The sequence below is a fragment of the Acinonyx jubatus genome, chromosome C1, assembly GCF_027475565.1.
Source record: "Acinonyx jubatus isolate Ajub_Pintada_27869175 chromosome C1, VMU_Ajub_asm_v1.0, whole genome shotgun sequence".
Classification (NCBI taxonomy): domain Eukaryota; kingdom Metazoa; phylum Chordata; class Mammalia; order Carnivora; family Felidae; genus Acinonyx; species Acinonyx jubatus.
The window spans coordinates 508,682-527,915 of NC_069381.1; the positions used below are offsets into that span (position 1 = coordinate 508,682).

General features: G+C 56.9%; 2 protein-coding genes across 4 annotated transcripts in view; one reads left to right on the top strand and one right to left on the bottom strand.

The window, feature by feature from the left end:
• LOC106988784 (ATPase family AAA domain-containing protein 3) overlaps window positions 1-19,234 on the top strand; it is a 22,702-nt gene continuing 3,468 nt past the window's right edge. Inside the window, exons 1-16 of one of the 3 annotated variants that reach the window (XM_053205424.1) lie at window positions 2-333; window positions 3,896-3,972; window positions 4,766-4,867; window positions 5,170-5,229; window positions 5,780-5,849; window positions 6,163-6,328; window positions 6,480-6,549; window positions 9,839-9,994; window positions 10,655-10,711; window positions 10,939-11,064; window positions 11,267-11,391; window positions 12,371-12,422; window positions 12,766-12,836; window positions 13,187-13,354; window positions 13,637-13,804; window positions 15,135-15,243. In XM_053205424.1, coding sequence (XP_053061399.1) covers window positions 132-333; window positions 3,896-3,972; window positions 4,766-4,867; window positions 5,170-5,229; window positions 5,780-5,849; window positions 6,163-6,328; window positions 6,480-6,549; window positions 9,839-9,994; window positions 10,655-10,711; window positions 10,939-11,064; window positions 11,267-11,391; window positions 12,371-12,422; window positions 12,766-12,836; window positions 13,187-13,354; window positions 13,637-13,804; window positions 15,135-15,243 — 1,779 coding nt within the window. In that variant the 5' untranslated portion in view covers window positions 2-131. Of the gene's footprint in view, window positions 334-3,895; window positions 3,973-4,765; window positions 4,868-5,169; window positions 5,230-5,779; window positions 5,850-6,162; window positions 6,329-6,479; window positions 6,550-9,838; window positions 9,995-10,654; window positions 10,712-10,938; window positions 11,065-11,266; window positions 11,392-12,370; window positions 12,423-12,765; window positions 12,837-13,186; window positions 13,355-13,636; window positions 13,805-15,134; window positions 15,244-19,234 lie in introns of all 3 variants that reach the window. The other 2 variants (XM_053205433.1, XM_027060727.2) reach the window with 2 other exon arrangements.
• Window positions 16,004-19,234, bottom strand: part of TMEM240 (transmembrane protein 240) — a 13,774-nt gene continuing 10,543 nt past the window's right edge. Inside the window, exon 5 of the transcript XR_003420518.2 lies at window positions 16,004-16,629. The gene's annotated coding sequence lies outside the window, so the exon portion shown is untranslated. The remainder of the gene's footprint in view (window positions 16,630-19,234) is intronic.

The window sequence follows — 19,234 nt, forward strand, 5'->3', positions numbered from 1 at the left end:
GAAGGGGCGTTGTCGCGCCTGCGCGGGCGTTCTGACCACCGGCTGGCTCCTCGTGGAGGCTTCTCTGGTCCGCGCGCTTCAGCTCGTCTTGAGCTCCGGGCGGCTGCCGCGACACGCGGCGCTCGCGCGCCATGTCGTGGCTCTTCGGGATCAAGGGCCCTAAGGGCGAAGGCGCGGGGCCGCCGCTGTCCCTGCCGCCCGCTCAGCCCGGGGGCGAAGGCGGCGGGGACCGCGGCGCGGGGGACCGGCCGGCGCCCAAGGACAAATGGAGCAACTTTGACCCGACGGGCCTGGAACGTGCAGCCAAGGCGGCGCGAGAGCTGGAGCATTCGCGTGAGTGAGGCGGCGAGGGCGGGGCCCCGGCTGGGGCGAGGGGCCAGGGAAGCTCAGGACTCACAGCGAGCCCGTCCACCGAGCACCGGGCATGCCGGGTCCTTGGGCGCATGTAGCTCCTCAGTCGTCTGAGTGGTCGAGTGGTAAGTGGCTGTCTGCAGTCCCGTTTCCCAGGTGAGAAAACTGGTCTGCGGGAATAAATCTGGCAAAGCCGCCTTGGGTGCGGGGAGGTTGGGGATGCCATCATCCTTGGCAACTTCCCAAGCTGTCACGCGTCTGTCAGGTGAGGAGACCGCTGCAGATGGAAGTTTCAGAGGTTACAGGTGGCAGGTGCTGGGGCTGGAGCCTGGTCTTTAGTTACTGTAGAGTAGGGGAGCTCTTTGCTCCTCTTGCTGCCTCCACGTGGCCAAAGCGTGGCCAGATTGTGGTGGTGGTTAGCGATTTTCCTGTTGCGAAGGCAAGCTCACTTGAGGACCGTTGGTTTTATGGTAATGAAGCAGATTTGTGCGTGTTATTGGAAAGCAGCGTTCAGGCAGTCGAGGTCTGTAAAGCAATAGGGGTCAGTCCGTCCTGGCTCTGCCTTCCTGACTCCTGGGCCCCCAAGGCACCATCATGGGCTGGACCTTCGCTAAGCCCACGTCTTTTCCTCTCACTCTTCCTTTTTCTTGTTGGTTTAATGATTTGTTTTAGGATGTAGTCTAAGTGTTTGAGAAGCTAGAATGTAGAAGACACAGAATAAGTACTGATGAAAAGGACCATAACGGCTGTCAAATTTTTATTTAAGCAGAGGTCTGCCACCCCCCCCCCCCCCCCCCGCCCCGGGCTTTAAAGGAACTTGTGCAGAGAAGCCATAGTGTAAACAAGGGTCTGTCTGAGAAATTAGAGGCCTGGCACTTGGTGGTTCAATTCCTGCTCTTCTCCAGAGACTCTAAGAAAACCCTGGTCCAAGGTCTCTGAGCCTGCCTGGATCCCAGATCCCCAGAGGGACGTTAAAAACATATGGATATTTGGGCCTGGGACTCAAACAGCCTGTACCCTTAGGTCTAGCTGGAACACCACCAGTCCCAGACTAAGTGTATTGAGTTTGCGTGAGTGGGGGAGGGGCAGAGAGAGGGAGAGAGAATCCCAAGAAGGCTCCGAACTGTCAGCACAGAGCCCGGACTCACGAACTGTGAGATTATGACCTGAGCCGAAGTCAAGAGACAGACGCTCAACTGACTCAGCCACCCAGGTGCTCCCAAAATTTTTTTATTTTTTTAAGTAATCCCTACACCCGATGGGGAACTTGAATTCACAAACCCAAGATCAGGAGTTGCATGCTCTTCCAACTGAGCCAGCCTGGCACCCATCTACTTTTCTTCTTCCTGCCATCCTTCCTGGCCGAACTACTGGCCAGTGGGAGAGGTTTTGCCCTGGTCTGTCACCTCCTTCTGTCCCCAAACCCTTCTTCCCAGGATGCATCTTGCCTCTGTCTCTTGTTTTCCTCTTTCAAGAGTCAGTGGTGGGGGATCTCTAATTTTCCATTTTCAGGTGAGGTTAACCCGGCTGGCCAAAGGTCATGCTGTGGGTAAAAAGGGCAGCTGGGACCTGGTCTCCACATCGTTGGCCTGTGGCACTCACGTTCCTGTCTGCTGCACCAGGATGAGCACTCTTGTGCTCTCACTCCCTCCTGGTCAGAGTTCATTGTTAAAGGGGCCCTTGCGGTCTCTTCAGGCCTCGGCTTCGTGCCTTCCCAAGTTTACAGTGCAGGGTATGGGACCCTGGTGCCTTTGTGCTGCCTCTCCTTGGGGGCAGGTCTTCAGCTCTTCTGTGCTCCCAGTCACCAGAGACCTAGGGGAGAGCCTTGCAGTGAGGTCTGGAAGGCTGTGTCAGCCAGGTTCTGACCCGCTCTGAAGGTCCTTCCCAGGCTTAGGCAGTGTTTTTGCACACCACATGCCCTAGCAGTCTGTCCAGAGACACCAGGGCTTCTGTCACATCCCTCTAAATGTGTAGATGTGTTTATGGAACAGCAAACAGAAGTCATGCTTTAGTTATGTGTTCGCTGCAGTTTGCGGGTGTTGGGGTCTGCAACTTACTTTGAAGGCTTCAAAAAGAAAGATCATGGGGCGGGAGTGGAAAGAAAGCAAAGGGAGAAAACTAGGTACATTATAGCATCAGGGAGCGGGGTTCACAGGGATTCCCTACCTTCTTGCCGTGCTTTAATGTGTTAGAATATTTTTTACAGTAAAGTACTGTAGGTGGGAGAACTGTGTCATCACCAAAATATTTGAGAAGCTGTATGCCTGGGCTTTTTTGGCTAGGAGAGCACCAGAAGGCTTTTAATTTTTTTTACATTTATTTATTTCCGAGAGACCGAGCACAAGTGGGGGAGGGGCAGAGAGAGAAGGAGACACAGAATCCGAAGCAGGCCCCAGGCTCCGAGCTGTCAGCACAGAGCCCGACGCAGGGCTTGAACCCATGAACCATGAGATCATGACCTGAGCCGAAGTCGGATGCTCAACCGACTGAGCCACCCAGGTGCCCCCACCAGAAGTTTTTTTTGGAACCCCCAAATATTGACGGATGTGAATTGTATCTCGTGAACGAAACATACACAGGAAACATTTAGAACGTGTGTGTTTATAACACGAGGTCTGTGAAGAGTCGTCGTCGTGCATTGGCTTGTTTCTAATTTAATTGTTTGCTTCCTATTCATCTTATCATCTGCACGTGTAGATTAATAATAACAGGTACTGAAAGCTTAAAAGCTTAGGAGTTTAAGCAACTTCCATAAAAATAAGACACTGTAGCCACAGGTGCCTTTTTGTTTAATTGGGAACTGACTGCCACGTTAACCTTTCTACTCTCGGCTAGTGTGGAACAGCCTTCCTTTTTTCTTAAAAAACATTTTTTTTTAATGTTTATTTATTTGAGAGAGAGAACGAGCATGAGCAGGGGAGGAACAGACAGAGAGAGGGAGACACAGAATCCGAAGCAGGCTCCAGGCTCTGAGCTGTGAGCACAGAGCCCAACGCGGGGCTTGAACTCACGAATGTGAGATCATGACCTAAGCCGAAGTCGGATGCTCAACAGACTGAGCTACCCAGGCACCCCTTTTTTCTTTTTTTTTGAGAGAGAGAGAGAGAGACAGACAGACAGAGAATGCATGTGCATGAGCCAGGGAGGGGTAGAAAGAGAGGGGGACAGAGGATCCACAGTGTGGGGCTCAAACTCACAAACCATGAGATCATGACCTAAGCCGAAGTCGAACGCTTGACCGACTGAGCCACCCCGGCACCCTGGAACAGCCTTTCTCATAGAGCCCTCCCGGGATGTGACAGCTGCTGGGGTACAAGACCTTGTACACGGGCTTTCTGTCAGGCGTAGAGCAGACATAGGTGATGAGAAGGGAGTACTGGTCTTTGGAGGGAGGGGGCACCAAGCAAGATCCAGTCAGGGAATGCAGGTGGGCACATGTGTTTTGAGGTCGAGGTGAGCTGTGGTCTCCCCGAAAGCCCCTTGGTTCACATGAATGCTTGCCTGGTGTCCGAGCGTCCTGACCCTACTCGCCCGCTCCCCACAGGACACGCCAAGGAGGCACTGAGTCTTGCACAGATGCAGGAGCAGACGCTGCAGCTGGAGCAGCAGTCCAAGCTCAAGGTGGGTAGTGGGTGTGGTGCCAGCGGAGGCGGTCCTTGTGGCGGAGGGACACAGGACGGTGGGTGGTGGGCACAGGACGGGAGCTTCAGGCGTCTCCTTTCTGGGATTATCTTATTGCTTGTGGTTAAGAGGGAAATACGGAGAGGTCAAAGATGTGCTGGGTTTGTGGCTTGGGTTCTTGCAGCAGAATGACCCGGAAGGGCTGGTGTAGGTGAGGACCATCTGGTCTCCCCAGGGGAGAGTCTTACTGGGTGTCTCTGCATTTGGCAGGACCTTCCCGTTGAGCAGAGGAGGATAGCAAAGGCATGGGCCCTGCCCTCCGCCATTGGCTGTTGTAAAGTGTAGTCAGAAAGTGAACATGTGAAGGCTGCCTGGCGGGCTCAGTCATAAGAGCATGTGACTCTTGATCTCGGGGTTGTGAGTTTGAGCCCCCATTGGGTGTAGAGATTACTTAAAACCTTAAAAAAAAATGTGAGCACGTGACATAAGCCATCTTGGAAGCGGTGTTGGGGAGGGAGTGACTGGCATCCCAAGGGATTGGTCTGCTCCTTGGGACCCAGCCCTGTCCGATTTCCCGCCACTGGGCTGCCCGGGAGTCTAGGTCCTCCTGGGCCTTGGTGCCCGTGCAGTGGTGCTGGTCCAGCGAGCATCTTCTGGAAGCAGCTCCTGCTCCTGTCCCGGCCCCTTTGGAGCCCACATGGAATGTGGGAGAGGGTTGTTGAGGCCTGAGCTCAAAGTCCTGAGCGGGAGGCCCCGCCGGCCTTGGGCTTGTAGCAGCTGGTGTATTCTATAGGAATATGAGGCCGCCGTGGAGCAGCTGAAGAGCGAGCAGATCCGCGTTCAAGCTGAGGAAAGGAGAAAGACTCTGAGCGAGGAGACGAGGCAGCACCAGGCTGTAAGGGCCGCTTGGCCACACGGGCACAGGGGGGCCAGGATGGGAAGCTTCTGGGGTACTCCGTGGTCCCCGCGTTCAGTCTGGGTCTGTTAGTGACCCCCCGAGGCCGTGGGATGACCTTGTGCAAACTCCCACGAATACATCCGCGCTGAGCGGGCCGGGGAGCACACGTGTCCAGGCGAGCAGGCGGAGGTAGGCGGCTCGTCTGAGGGCCCGGCGAAGTCTGGCTCTCGACGTCGGTTTGGGGCTGTCCGCCAGCTTCTGCAGCTGACCCGCGTTCATGCTGCCGTCTTCTTCCCCAGAGGGCCCAGTACCAGGACAAGCTGGCCCGGCAGCGCTACGAGGACCAGCTGAAGCAACAGGTGAGCTCAGCACACTGGCATGCGAGGGGGGCCTCCTTTGGCCTCCCTGAGAGCACAGGCGTCTTATGGGGCAGCTGGTGGGCCAGAACTCAGGGTGGTTTTACCAGCAGTCAGTGCTGGGTCCCAGAGGAGCGCGCGCGCGCGCGCACACACACACACACACACACACACACACACACACACACAATGCCCAGGGCCTCCAGGCTCTGGCTGTGCTGGAGGGGTTTTTCTGTGTGAGACCTACTGGGGACCTGGCTGGGACAAATTTATGGTGGGGGTGGTTTCCAAGTGTTTGCACCCATCATGCTTTGCGCCCTCACAGCTTATAAATTTAACAGGGGAAAGAGTGTTTGGAGGGCAGCTGGGAGTGGGCTGGGAGTGCCCTGGGGCAGAGCTATGCCAGAGGCAGGAGCTTCTGAACTGGGCCCCCTCGCTGTGCTCGTCCAGAGCCCCTGTGGTGGCAGAAGCTTCCCTCGCTGATCTCTTAGATCAATGTTGGTCATTTCCTAGCTTTGGAAGCTTTTCCCTTTCTCCTGTGGTTTCTTGTCAGCAACTTCTCAACGAGGAGAATTTAAGGAAGCAGGAGGAGTCTGTGCAGAAGCAGGAGGCCATGCGGCGAGGTAGGGTTGTCAGTTCTGCCTGGGGCTTTTGGGGGCTACGTCCTTGGAGCTGGCTCACAGGGAAAGCAGGCCGTAGGCATAGATATGTGTTTCTTCAAGCACTTTGATCCCCAAGTAAAATTCCCAAACCTCGACGGGGGCTCTGCGTTCTTTGGCCTTAGTCGGAGCTTTGTAGCAGAAGCCTAGGCAGGCCGGGCGTCCCCCCAGGGTCTGACGTGCATTGCCTCCCTCCTGTGAGAAGGGTTGCCTGGGCCTCGCTGGAAGGGTGGGGGACTGCAGGCTGAGCACCCCTTTCCTGCCACGCCCCGGGCAGCCACCGTGGAACGGGAGATGGAGCTTCGGCACAAGAACGAGATGCTGCGGGTGGAGGCCGAGGCGCGCGCCCGAGCCAAGGCCGAGCGTGAGAACGCAGACATTATTCGTGAGCAGATACGCTTGAAGGCTGCTGAGCACCGGCAGACCATTCTGGAGTCCATCAGGTGAGGCCCAGTCCCCAGGAGGCCCTCGGTTGGCGCACTGGCGGGAGGCGGGCTCTTTCAGCAGGCCCTCCCGTGTGCTGAGCTTCAGAGCTCTTGCCCTTTCTCCAGCTCAGTGCCCAGATCCATCCTCTCCTGGTCACTTTCTCTACAGGACAGCCGGCACCCTGTTTGGTGAAGGGTTCCGTGCCTTCGTGACAGACTGGGACAAAGTGACAGCCACGGTAATAACCCCTGACACATCCTCCTGCTTGTGGCCTGCGTCGGGGTCTCTGCTGGGTTGTGTCCCTGCCTCCTTGCGCTCAGCGGTAGGAAGTGTGCCAGGCAGGTCCCTCCTGCTGCGCTCCTGGGAAAGTCAGGTGTGGTGTAGCCTCTGGGTGTGGGGCACTGGCGGTGGGCTTTGTGACCTGTGGGCTGGAAGATGTGGGAAGGGAGCTTCGTTTTCCCTCGTCCTTAACAAGTGCCGCCCCGTGGAAAGGGGAACTGGAAGTTTGCCCGGCAGCCTCCGGAGTGGGACCCGGCCGAAACCCCAGGGGTTCCGGGAGATGTGGCAGGGGACCCTTTTGAGCCGTGCTCCCGTGAGGGTTCCCACCCTCCAGCGGGAAGCGGAGGTAGGCCCAACAAGGCTGTAGGGCTCTAGGCACGCGCTCTGAAAGCCCTGTGCCGTGGGGCTGCTCCCCACTCGAGGCAGAGGGGATTGTTGCCACTGTGCCCGGTGCTGTCCTGGGCCTCACGGTGCGACTTGGCACCTGCTCACACGGTACTGAGGCCCTAATGAAGGGGTGGCAGGGAGCCGTGCTGACCAGGAGTGCCCTTGCATTCCTGATGTGCTGGTTCCTGAAGCTCTTTCTGCAAGTGGACACGGTTCTGGCCTTGTTCTGGAGACCGTGAGGGGGGGCAGGTGAGGTCAGGCCGTGCCTTGGGGAGAGCAGGGACTGGACTGGGAAGGGCCAGGACTCTGGTCGAGGAAACCTGAAGCTGGTCAGACCGCTTGGTTCTTAAAATGGCCCCTCGAGTCCTCCAGCTCAGGCCAGGGACGTGGGGCGAACAGGGGCTCCTGACATGGTCTTCCCAAACATGTTTGGAGTAACTCCGGGTTGGAAGCGGAGGGTTTCAGCCCTGCTGAAAGTGGTCCGGGCTCCCTGGGTCGTGCGGCCCGCAGCCCGGGGGGCTGGGTGAGCTAAGCAGTTCCTCTGGCTTCTCAACAGGGCTGCCCCGCCACTCCCCGCGTCGCATAGGGAGCTGCCAGAATATGGCCTCTGGTGTTCTGGTGAAGAAAACGGGCTTCCTCTGGACGCCATCTTGCCCCCCCCCTTGGGCACCCCTGTTCAGATTTGGGTTCCCACAGGAGGGAGACCCAGCACGGGGTCTGGGCTTTGCCTTCTCCTGGTGCCGAGCTGGGTGGGGGCACCCGTCTGAGATTAGAGGACAGAGCTGGCGTGGGCTTGGCTGTGCAGCGTCTAAGCCTCAGGCCTTACCTGCATGCTTGTCTCCCTCCGACCCTCCTCGCCCGTCTCCACCTTGGAGCTCTGTGGCGCTCATGCGGTGTCCTCTGTGCTGCAGCCGGGCACACAGGAAGCGCTCAGTACCTGCTGTGGGTACTGCGCCAGGGACAGCGTCTTGTAGAAGAGTCTAAATGTCACTGCCTGTATCGGAGCCAGTCAGCCTGCTGATCGGTTGTTTCGTGGAACTAGCAGCTTTAGATCAACCTTGGAATTCGCTTACTCCTGGAAGAAGTTTAGCTTTCGTTAACGCGGAGGCCCGGTCGCCTCAGAGCTGCTTAGTCCTGCAACAGCCTCAGCGTGGAGTGCTCACGCTCACAGTTGAAGGTTACGGAGGGGCGCCCGGGTGGCTCAGTCCGTTAAGTGTCTGACTCTCAGTTTCAACTCGGGTCATGATCTCACGATTTCATGAGTTCGAACCTCACATTGGGCTCTGTGTTCACAGTGCAGAGTCTGCTTGGGATTCTCTCTCTCTCCACCCCTTCTCCACTCATGCTGTCTCTACCTCTCTCAAAATAAATAAACTTAGTTCCAAATCTTGGGAACTTGTTTACTAGCTTATTTTTCTGAACCAGGCCATTGAACGGTGAGCATCGCAGGAGTGAAGAGGCTAATGAGCCCGCCTGAAAAACCGAGGTCCTGTTACTGGAGTTTGTGAAATGCGTGGTGGCTTTCTACCCCCTAGAGCACGTCTGCCTTCTTCCTCATAACCCTGGGTCCTGCTTTTGTGGCATGACCTTGTTTGTGGCTGGTCAGAGGCCCTTGGGGCCGGTTTGAGCAGAGCTCCAGCAAAGCAGTGAGACCCTTTGAGTGAAAACCACGTGGTTGGCTTCCCCACCAGCAAACCTGGTGCTGCTCTCTGTTTCTGTTTGTTTTTTTTAATAAGAAAAGTTTTTCTTTAATGTTTATTTTTGAGAGAGCAGGGGCGGGGCACAGAGAGAGGGAGGGAGGGAGACACAGAATCCGAAGCTGTCAGCACAGAGCCCGCTGGGGGGCTTAAGCCCACAAACTGTGAGATGGTGACCTGAGCCGAACTCAGATACTTAATAGACTGAGCTACCCAGGTGCCCCTTTACTTTACATTTTTTAAAGTTTATTTATTTTGAGAGAGAGAGTGGGACAGGGGGAGAGAAGTTGACTGAACCACCCAGGCACCCCTCCCTGGAGTGTTTTGAAGTGAATTAAGGGCATTCTGATTCCTCTTGTGGTCTGAGTACCCCGTGCACTCAGATCTCTCCAGATCTCCCCAGCTGCTGTAAACACCCGTGGTTAGTGACTGAGTCTCATGTGCATCTCAGTCCAGAATCCCTGTCGGGCTGGGGTGGTGCTGTGGGCTGGCAGGCAGTCCTGGTCTGCCCACCGGCAGGGCTCCTTGGCTGGGAATCTGGGCACATGAAGGAATCTGTGGGAAAATGTCCCTTGCGTTTACTTTCCAAACAAGCTGGGTAGACGCGCAGAGGGCTGGTTGCTGGAGAAGGCTGGATGACCTCAAGGTTGCTGGATTTGGGAGCCGCGGGCTACCCTGGGGCCTTTGTTTCTGTCACTGCAGTTGCCGTCTGGTCTCCTGGAACCTCATTCATGTGGTCTCAGAGTCCTCGCTGCCCCTGTGGTAGCCAAGCTGTTGGTCTTGTGGGGAAGAGCTTTTAATTTCCAGGAGCCTCTTGTAGGTCTTGGTCGTGTGCCCTGTAATTGTGGTCCCCCCACAATGTTTGGTCTGTCCGCCATGAGCCTGAGGGTTCCTCTCTTTACGGTTGGGGTTCCTGTCGCCCGGAAGCACCTCTAGTCCTGCTGGAATGTATTCTCCAGTAGCCTTGTGAGGAAGAGTGCGTGTGATAAGCTTTTTGGTATGTTTTCTGTCTGGAAATATCTACAGTCTCGTGTAATTGAGGATTTGGGCTTGGGGCTGCTCCTGTATGACCCTTGCCATCACCTAGCACGGGACGGGATGAGGAGGGCTCGTTGCTGACTGCTGAACAGGTGGTGGGTGCCACTCACCTTCTGCCCTCTCTAGGTGGCCGGGCTGACACTGCTGGCCGTGGGGGTCTACTCTGCCAAGAACGCCACGTCAGTTGCTGGACGGTACATTGAGGCCCGGCTGGGGAAGCCATCCCTGGTGAGGGAGACGTCTCGGATCACAGTGCTTGAGGCCCTGAGGCACCCCATGCAGGTAACTGTGGGTCTGGTCCTCACTGGGCGTGTCCTGCCCGAATCCTTCTGGTGTTTCAGCCAAGTTGTGAACGTGCGTCTTCATTTCCCCCTTTTACCCAAACACTATCCATCCTTTCTTGCACATGGGATTTGCGTGTGGCTTTTTCCTCTTTGATGCTATCCTAGGGGCCCGTCCACATCAGCACTGGGAAGACCCTCACCCTGGTTTGTCAGTTGCCTCTATGTGTCTGTTGATGTGACTGCCCCCTGGGTAGATTTTGGGTCATTTACAAAATCCTCGGCTTCCTGCATGCCATCATCCTAGGAGAGAAGTTGCTGGAAGCAGTACTGTGTCAGCTTCCTCCCCCAAGGGGTCCAGGCTTCTGCCTGATGCAGTGTCACTCCTTCCGTGGGCTGTGGCTGGACGTCCACGGCAGTCGCCCGTGTGCATTGTGCGACTACGGAAATAAAGGTCAATGAGGAATCTGTAAGTTGCCTGGCCCAGTCCCACGGTCGGCTCTGTGTGCCCACCTTCCAGAGCGAGGCCCAGCCTGCGTGTCCTGGACCGAGGGGTGCCACGGCAGTTCTGTTTCCGTGTGGTGGCCTAGCTGCTCCCGGTGCCCCGTGGCTGTCATGGGCTCTGCCGATGACCCTGACCGTCCCCCATGTCCCTCCGTAGGTCAGCAGGCGCCTCCTTGGTAAGCCCCAGGACGCACTGGAGGGCGTCGTCCTCAGTGTAAGTGGTGCCGCCCACGGGGGCCGGGACAGGCATCGGGGTGGGAGGTGCCCTTCTGCCCGCAGAGCTCTTTGCCCCCTCACAGGATCGGGCTGCTTTTCTTTCCTAAAGTAGAATTTGCTGCCTGAGGCCCAGCCTGGGATAAGCTGCCTCCTGGGGCCGGCCCAGGGGCTCAGGAGGCACACGCTAGCTGCAGAGTCAGCCCCAACTGCCCCGTTCCTTGGCAGCCCAGCCTGGAAGCGCGCGTGCGAGACATTGCCATTGCGACAAGGAACACCAAGAAGAACCGGAGCCTCTATAGGAACATTCTGATGTATGGGCCTCCTGGCACCGGCAAGACGCTGTTTGCCAAGGTGAGGGCACACAGCGGCACAGGTGCGTGGGGTGCCGTGCTACGGCTCTGGGGAGTGGGTGCGGGGCATCAGGAGCCACGTGGTGGGGCCAGCTTTCCAGGCGAGGGGCATCCCCAGGGGCACTGGGCAGTGGGGCCTGAGCACGGTCTGTGCAGGCTTTGGGGGGGACGAGAGTAAACACGCTTTGCCCTTTCTTGCCCAGAAACTCGCGCTGCACTCGGGCATGGACTATGCCATCATGACAGGTGGGGATGTGGCCCCCATGGGGCGGGATGGCGTGACTGCTGTGCACAAGGTCTTCGACTGGGCCAGCACCAGCCGGCGAGGGTGAGCCGGGTCCCTTCTGGGGTGGCCCCCCATGTGCATGCGTCTGCGTGGCCTGGGTTCCTGGCACCAGCGGGCTGCAGATGGCTGGGTGGGAGGGTGTGTCAGTGACTTTCCCCACAGTCTGTGCCTGTGGGCGTGCACAAGGCCGGAACAGCTCTGTGGTCTGGGGTGGGGGTCTGAGGGAGAAATTCACCCCAGGTATAGATTCCTGGGGGCCTGTGCTCCTCTCAGGAGTCTCTGACTTTAAAGAGGGGCTGACTTTAAAAACACTGGGGAAAGAAAGGCGCCTGGGTGGCTCAGTTGGTTGAGCGTCCGACTTCAGCTCAGGTCACGATCTCACGGTTTGTGGGTTTGAGTCCTGTGTCAGCCTCCAAGCTGTCAGCACAGAAGCCTGCTTGGGATTCTGTGTCTTTCTCTCTCTCTGCCCCTCCCCTGCTCATGCTGTGTGTGTCTCTCTCTCCCTCTCTCTCTCTCTCTCTCTCTCTCTCTCTCTCTTAAAAATAAAATGGGTGGGGTGCCTGGTTGGCTCAGTTGGTTAAGTGTCTGGCTTCGGCTCAGGTCATGATCTCACGGTTTGTGGGTTTGAGCCCTGCATGGGGCTCTGTGCTGACAGCTCAGAGCCTGCGGCCTGCTTCGGATTCTGCATCTCCCTCTCTCTCTGCCCCTCCCCCGGCTCGTGCTGTGTGTCTTTCTGTCTCTCAAGTAATAAACGTTAAAAAAATTTTAAAAACTGCAACACTGAAGATCAGGGGCTGCCAGCACTGGTATTTAATTTAGTGCCAAATTAGCATGTTTGGCACAGTCCGGTCGCTGTCCTGCCATGCTGGCACGCAGCGTGCCCCTGTTGGGTCTGGAGTCCCAGACGCTGCTGAGAGCAGCCTGTGCTCCTGGTTCGGTTTCCGTGTGCACAGTCCCTTAGTGTTCCGGCTGGGCAGCCTCACCCATCCTCGTTCAGTCCTAAATTCCCCTCCCCTCACAGCCTCCTGCTCTTCGTGGATGAAGCAGATGCCTTCCTCAGGAAGCGAGCGACTGTGAGTATTCCGGAAGCTTCCGTGTGGCCTGCTGGGTCCAGCTGGCCGTAGGTGAGCAGTCAGGGGTGGCGTGTCCAGTGGCCGCGTCTCTGCTTTGTGGGGAAGTTGCTGTCCCCCCCCCCTCCCCCCCGACTGAGTCTGACCCAAACCTCGTCCTCAGCTGCACTTTCTTCATAAATCTGGCCTGAAAAGCAGGAGTTACGTGTGTGGCATTTTTAGAGTCTTTTCTTGAAATTCAGGGTCATGGAGACACTGGCATGTGTGGCTCCTGGAGGGATGGAGTGGTGCCTGTGTTTAACTTCCCCCTGGAAGCCTTTGCCTGATGCCAGGACTTTTTCTGCAGGAGAAGATAAGCGAGGACCTCAGGGCCACCCTGAATGCATTCCTGCACCGGACAGGGCAGCACAGCAGCAAGTGAGGGCCACCTTCTGGTGCGAGGCCCCTTCACAGAGGGAAACTGAGTCTCCGCTTGAGCTCATAGGGCTGCTGTGGGGCAGGGCGGGCACAGGGCAATGGGAAGGGCCCGTGGGGGTGCACCTTTTTTGCACCCTTGTGGGGCCTTCTGAGAGGACGCGCTGGGGTCTCAGGAGGGCCGGGCGGCAAGTCCGCATGCACAGGGCGCTGCACTGGGTGTCCCTGGCTGCTCTCTCGTGATGGGCCGTCAGGGTGGTCACCCCACGACTAGGTGTCCTGGGGTGCAGGTTGCCCTGGGAAAGGGCTCACTCCTTACGAGTCCCCTAATCCTGCGCTCCTCCATTGTCAAGGCCCCAAGTCAGCTGTGTGGCCACCAAATCATGTGCATCCTCCTTGCCTGCTGCGGCTGTTGCCTGCAGAGACCCCTGGCCCTGCTCAGGCCCCCTAAGAGTCTGGTCTGGTTCCTGCAGAGTTGGCGCTTCCGCTCAACCAGCTAAACCCCAAACCCTGCAACTCAGGTTGGGCGGGGGGGGGGGGGCGTGCAGAGATCTGTATGGTACCCCAGGGTCCCTGTGCTTCCTGCGCACAGCAAGGCTTCCATGGCCGCCCCATCGCGCTGGCCCATCGGTCAGGGAGGTGTTGGAGGGAGGGATGGGTGGTAGAGGGCAATGCTGGGTCTGGGTTTTTCTGGGTTAAAAAGCTGCCAGATAGATCCTGTTAGAAAATAGTCCTGTGTGGGTTGAAGAGGCCCCCTATCCCAGGGGCAACCCCTCAGCCCCTGCTGTCTCTGCTGCTTTCAGGTTCATGCTGGTCCTGGCCAGCAACCAGCCCGAGCAGTTTGACTGGGCCGTCAACGACCGCATTGACGAGATGGTCCGCTTCGATCTGCCGCGGCAGGAAGAGCGGGAACGCCTGGTGAGGATGTATTTTGACAAGTATGTTCTGAAGCCAGCCACAGAAGGAAAGCAGTAAGTGTCCTGATGGCCTGGGTGTGTGGGGCCCTCCATACCCCACCAGCTTCTGGCCTAGGTGCCACACCCAGTCCTAACCCTGTGGTTTTACCTGGGGCTCAGATGTGCTCACTTGCTGGCCCTGTGCTTCCGTCCCAGTCTTTGCCAGGTTTTTGACTCAGCGGCCCATCGTCACAAACTAGCTAGCACCTCCATCCTTTCCTGCTAGGTGAAGCGTCTTATAACGATTTGGGGCTTTTGAGGAATCCAGGCTGCAGTCCTGCCCTGGGAAGTGCGGGGCCGTGACAGTGGTTGCCAGACCTTGGCTGAGCTGTGCTCACTGAGGCTGTTGGTGGCCGTCCTGGACATGGGCTCCCTGCTCACCCTGACTCCCAGGAGCCTGGGGCCCCTCACCAGCACGCAGCAAGGCCACCATTCTGCAGAAGTCACCGGGCGATGGGGGCGCCCTCCACATTCTGTCCGGGCCACCCTCTCCCTCACTGCTCTCTGTCCACAGTGCTCCAGATACGTGAGGGCCGGTCTATTTTTAACTATCCCCAGGGAGCCAGACCTCGCAGCAGCATTGACCTGAATCCTTCCTGTCGCTGGTGGCAGTGAGAGCTGTCTTCTGTTCTGGGACGGGCTTTGCCTGCCCCTGCTGTCCCCCTGCCCCCTTGAATTCCATTATCTGGGCCTCCTTTCTCCTGTGTGCCCGGATGGCCCCAGTACCCCCCACCCTCCCAATCGTTTATTCTAGCCTGACTGACACCGAATGTGGTCTGAGTTCCTGAGGCCTCTTTTTCCATGAGTGTTTGAATGACTCTCCTCCTGTGAGCTCATCTCCTGGGTCTTCAGCCAGACCTGACTAGGAAGGGGTCCGCACATGAACCAAAGCAGTGACATGTCACTCTAACCTGGAGGTGTTGGCTTTTCTCTCTTTGATTTCCCACGTGCTTCCTACGCCTGACAGGTCGTGGCTGCTGTGCTGCTAGTTTGGGCGCTGATGGAGGTCTGAGGGAGAAGGACGCGGTCCCTGCCTCCGAGCCTGGTGGTGGCGCTGTGTGCGAGGCTCCGAGAGCCCCTCCGCTTTGGCACATCCTGACCAGCCCTCCACCTGTCTCTGGAGTGGTCATGCACTGCTGTCCGTACACGGCCCCCACACGGACCCCACCCGGGCTCCAGAAGGGAGGGAGGTGCCCAGCGGGTAGAAAGGGCAGGAACCAGGAGCAGATATAGGGCTTCCCAGTACAGGCTCCTGCGCCTGGCAGATACCCAGTCCTCCTTTCGCGTAGGAGCCGAGGGGTCGTCCCAGGCCCCCAGGGCGTCATGTGGGAATTGCTCTCCCCAGGCGCTTGAAGCTGGCTCAGTTTGACTACGGGAAGAAGTGCTCAGAGATCGCACACCTGACGGAGGGCATGTCGGGTCGGGAGATCTCCCAGCTTGCTGTGGCATGGCAGGTGAGTTGGGGACATGCACCCTGCAGGCTTGAGCCCAACTGGTTGGGAGACACTGAGTCACCTGAAGGCAGCCCGTGCAGGCCCCTGCCCCCCTAGGGTGCTTCTGTTGAAGGATTTTCTGCACACAGATGTCACGCCCTGCTCTACTTCCCAGCCACCACCTGCTTCTGCCCCCACTGCAGAGAGCGTGTGGAGAGGTGTCCCTGGCTTCCCACATTATGGCCTACCTTATCGTCATTGTGGTTTTGGTCCAAATCAGATAGGGCTCTGAAATCAGTTGGGGTTCCCTGGAAATGAGCCAAGTGTCACATCGGCATCAAGGTCCCACAGACTCAGGCTCAGGCACCACTGGAGTTGGGACATGGTCTCAAGCCTAGCACGTTTGGGGCAGGTGACTCTACAGAAGGTTGGGGAGACCACGGGGGCATATGGAACTTCCCGTAAGTGGTCTGTGAGCTCATCGCAGGGCGTGTGAGATGAGCCAGGGTGTGAATCTGACCTGATAAGGGTTGGGCGTCTCCTTGCCAGCACCGTGCCAGATGGAGACTGCTGGTGTTGAGGATGTTGTCCGCTCCATACATAATCGGGTTTGCTGTGGGGTCTCGAGGGCAGCGTAGAGAATGTGAGTTGACTTTAGCCTTGTGCTGTGCTGTGACCCAGGGCACACAGCCCAGAGTGGTTCTTGGCATTACCCAATACCCGCTTCCTCCTCTGAAGTGCCCACAAGCCCAGCCCCCCCCCCCCCCGGATAGGGAAGCCATTTGACCCCCAGGGGTCCTGGGTGCAGCCGTCTAGAAAGCATTTGCAGCTTGGTGATTGCTGAGGAGAAAAGCTTTATTGGGTGCAGGGTGCTCAGTGGCTCCTGTCTGCAGCCGCCCTTGGCTTTGTGCCGCCATCACTGCCTCCATGGGGCCCGCAGTCAAATCTGACTGAGGCTGCGTGACAGTCTGATCGCTAGAAATGTGACAGTGCTTTTAAATGGATGTGTATTATGTTAATTAAATAGACATCTACTGTGACTTGAACCTAGCAGCTTGGATACACAGGAGCCTGTATGAGGATGAGCCGGGTTATGCCCAGCTCCAGACTGTAGACTCTGCTCCTACGTGTGATCGGGCAGCCAGGCGTTCTGCTCCAGCCGTCCTCACTCAGGACCCAGGCCCGACGAGGGTGGCTCCGTTTCCACAACCGACAGAGTGGAGGATAGGATGTCTGTCAGCTTCGGCTGCTGTGACGGTGCCACAGCCCAGAGGGCTTAAACACAGATGTGTATTTCTCAAGGTCCGGAAGGCAGGAAGGCCCGGACGAGGGTGCCAGTATGGTGGAGTTTTGATGGCAGCCCCCTTTCTGCCTTTCAGACGCTTGTTTTCTCGCGGTTTTCTCCTCCTGTGGCAGAAACAGAGATCTGTCGCATGAGGCTGCTGGTCCTGTAGAATCAGGGCCCCGCCCCTACGGCCTCCTCTGACGTTGCCTACTTCCTTAGAGGGCCCACCTCTAACTACAGCTGCTCTGGGGGTCAGGGCTTCACCGTATGAACGTGGGACGCGTCTGTCCCTGACTGCAAACCATGCCCTGCAGTCCATGCCCAGTGTTTCCACCAAGAACCCGCACACCTCCCTTCTCTTTACGTCACATGTCACCTGCCCACGTGAGGTGACAGGTCTGCGAGCCTGGTGGATGGAGAACCGGGGAGACCTCCGGTCTGACCCCTGACCGCTGCAGGAGGCAGTGAGTAGGTGCTGAAGCCCACAGGATGCCCTCCCCGGGGGATCTGGTACTTCACCAGAGCGCGTCCAGTCATTGACTGGTCAGCCCAGCCCAGCATGTGTCCGGGAGTCCTGTCGTGCTCATGGGAGAGGAGAGTGAACCAGGGTGCTTCGGGCCTCGGCATCTGGGAGGGGTGTGGTGGCCTTGCTGGTGTGCCCTCTGGCTCAGGGTGCTCGTGGGGCTTGTCCTGCACACCTCCCCCTCCTTCCAGGCTGGACTTGTTCCCTGAAGCCCACGTTGCTTCTGTTTGTTTGTTTTGTGGGAGAGAGAGCAGGGGAGAGGGGCAGAGAGAGAATCTTCAGCAGGGTCCACGCTCAGCGCAGAGCCTGGCCCAGGGCTCAATCCCATGACCCTGAGATCATGACCTGAGCCGAAATCTGCAGTCGGATCCTCAACTGACTGAGCCTCCCTCCCGCCCCCCTCCTGGCACCCCTGCCCACGTTGTTAGTATGATGATGTTGTCGGTGGGGTCCGTGCTGCCTCTTAGCACACTGGAGTCCTCTGGCGTGCGAATTCGCTGCCTTTTCTTTTTTTTTTTTTAACCAAAATTTGCCACTTTAACCATTTTTAGGTGCACGACTCAGTGATATTAAGCACATTCACGTTGCTGTGCAGTCGTCCCCACTGTCCGCATCCAGAACATTTTCACCTTCCCAAGTCGAAATGCCATCCCATTAAACACCAACCCCACCCCTTGGCACCCGCTCTCTCCGAATGTGACCGCTCTAGATCCCACCCGTGAGGGGAGTCACGCACGATTTGTCGTTTTGTGACGGACTGCCCTCGGTGTGATGTCCTTGGGGTCCGTCTGTGCCGGACCAGGTGCCAGCATTTCCTTTTCGGGGCGGAGTGGTGATCTGCCGAGTGGGCCGGTCTCATTCTGTTCGTCCGTTCGTCCACCGAGACGGACGCTGGGTGACTTCCACCTCTCGTCTGTTGTGAATAATAACTGCTGTGAACATGGGTGTGCGGGGGTCTCCGTGGAGCCCCACTCTTCACTCCTTTGAGCGTGCACCCCGAAGTGGAACTCTCGGATCACATGATAATACCGTTTTTAGTTTCGGGTGAGCTGACAGGCCACTTCCACAGCGGCCGCACTGTTTCCCTTTGCCACCAGCTGTGCAACGGGCTCCGGTCCGTCGCCCCGCTCACCAGCACTTGTTTTCCCGAGTCTGGATAGCAGCCATCTTGGGGGATGCGAAGTGTCTCCTTGTAACGTGGATGGCATTTCCCTGCTGGTTAGTGACAGCATCTTCTGTGCTTTCTGGCCAGGCATGTGTCTTCTTGGAAAAGTGTCTATATGGATAGTCCTTGCCCAGTTTCGAATCGGGTTGTTTTTTGTTGAGTTTTAGCAGTTTTCGTATTCCGGATACTAACCTTTTATCAGCGGTGTGATTTACAAAGATTTCCTGACCTTCAGTGGGCTGCCTTCTTCACTCCATTGATAGTGTCCTTTGATGCACACAAGGTTTTAGTTTTGATGAAGTCCGGTTTGTGTTTGTTACCTATGCTGGCCGTGTCATAGCTGAGAAGTCCTCAGTAAATCCAGTGTCTGCAAGCTTCCCCCGTGCTTTCGTCTAGTAGTTTTGTACTTCGAGATCTTACATTTAGGTATCTGATTCATTTGGAGTTAAGTTTTGTGCATGCTGTTATTTAGGAGTCCAACTTCATTTGCATGTGGACGTCCTGTGTCCCGGCATCATTTGTTGAGGACTGTCCTCTCCCCATTAGAATGTGCGTGGCACCCTTGTTGAAAACCATCTCACCCCACATGTGAAGGTTTCTTTCTGGGCTCTCAGTCCTACTTCATCTGTCTAGATGACCGTCCTCAGCACTACTCTGATTGTGTTACCGTGGCTTTGTAGTAGATTTTTTTTTTAAGTGTATTTATTTATTTTGAGAGAGAGTGCACGCAAGCAGGGGAAGGGCAGAGAGGGGAGGGGGGGGAGAGGATCCCAAGCAGACTGTGGGCTGTGAGCACACAGCCCAACACGGGGCTCAAACCCATGAACCCGTGAGATCATGACCTGAGCTGAAGTCAAGAGTCAGATGTTCAACCAGCTGAGCCACCTAGGTGCCCCCGTAGTGGGTTTAAAAATCAGGAAATTTGAGACTTGAAAATCTGTTCTTATTCAAGACTGTTTTGGCCGTTCAGCCTCCCTTGAGATTCTGTATGAATTTTAGGATGGATTTTGATTTCTGCCAAAAACACCATGGGATTTCT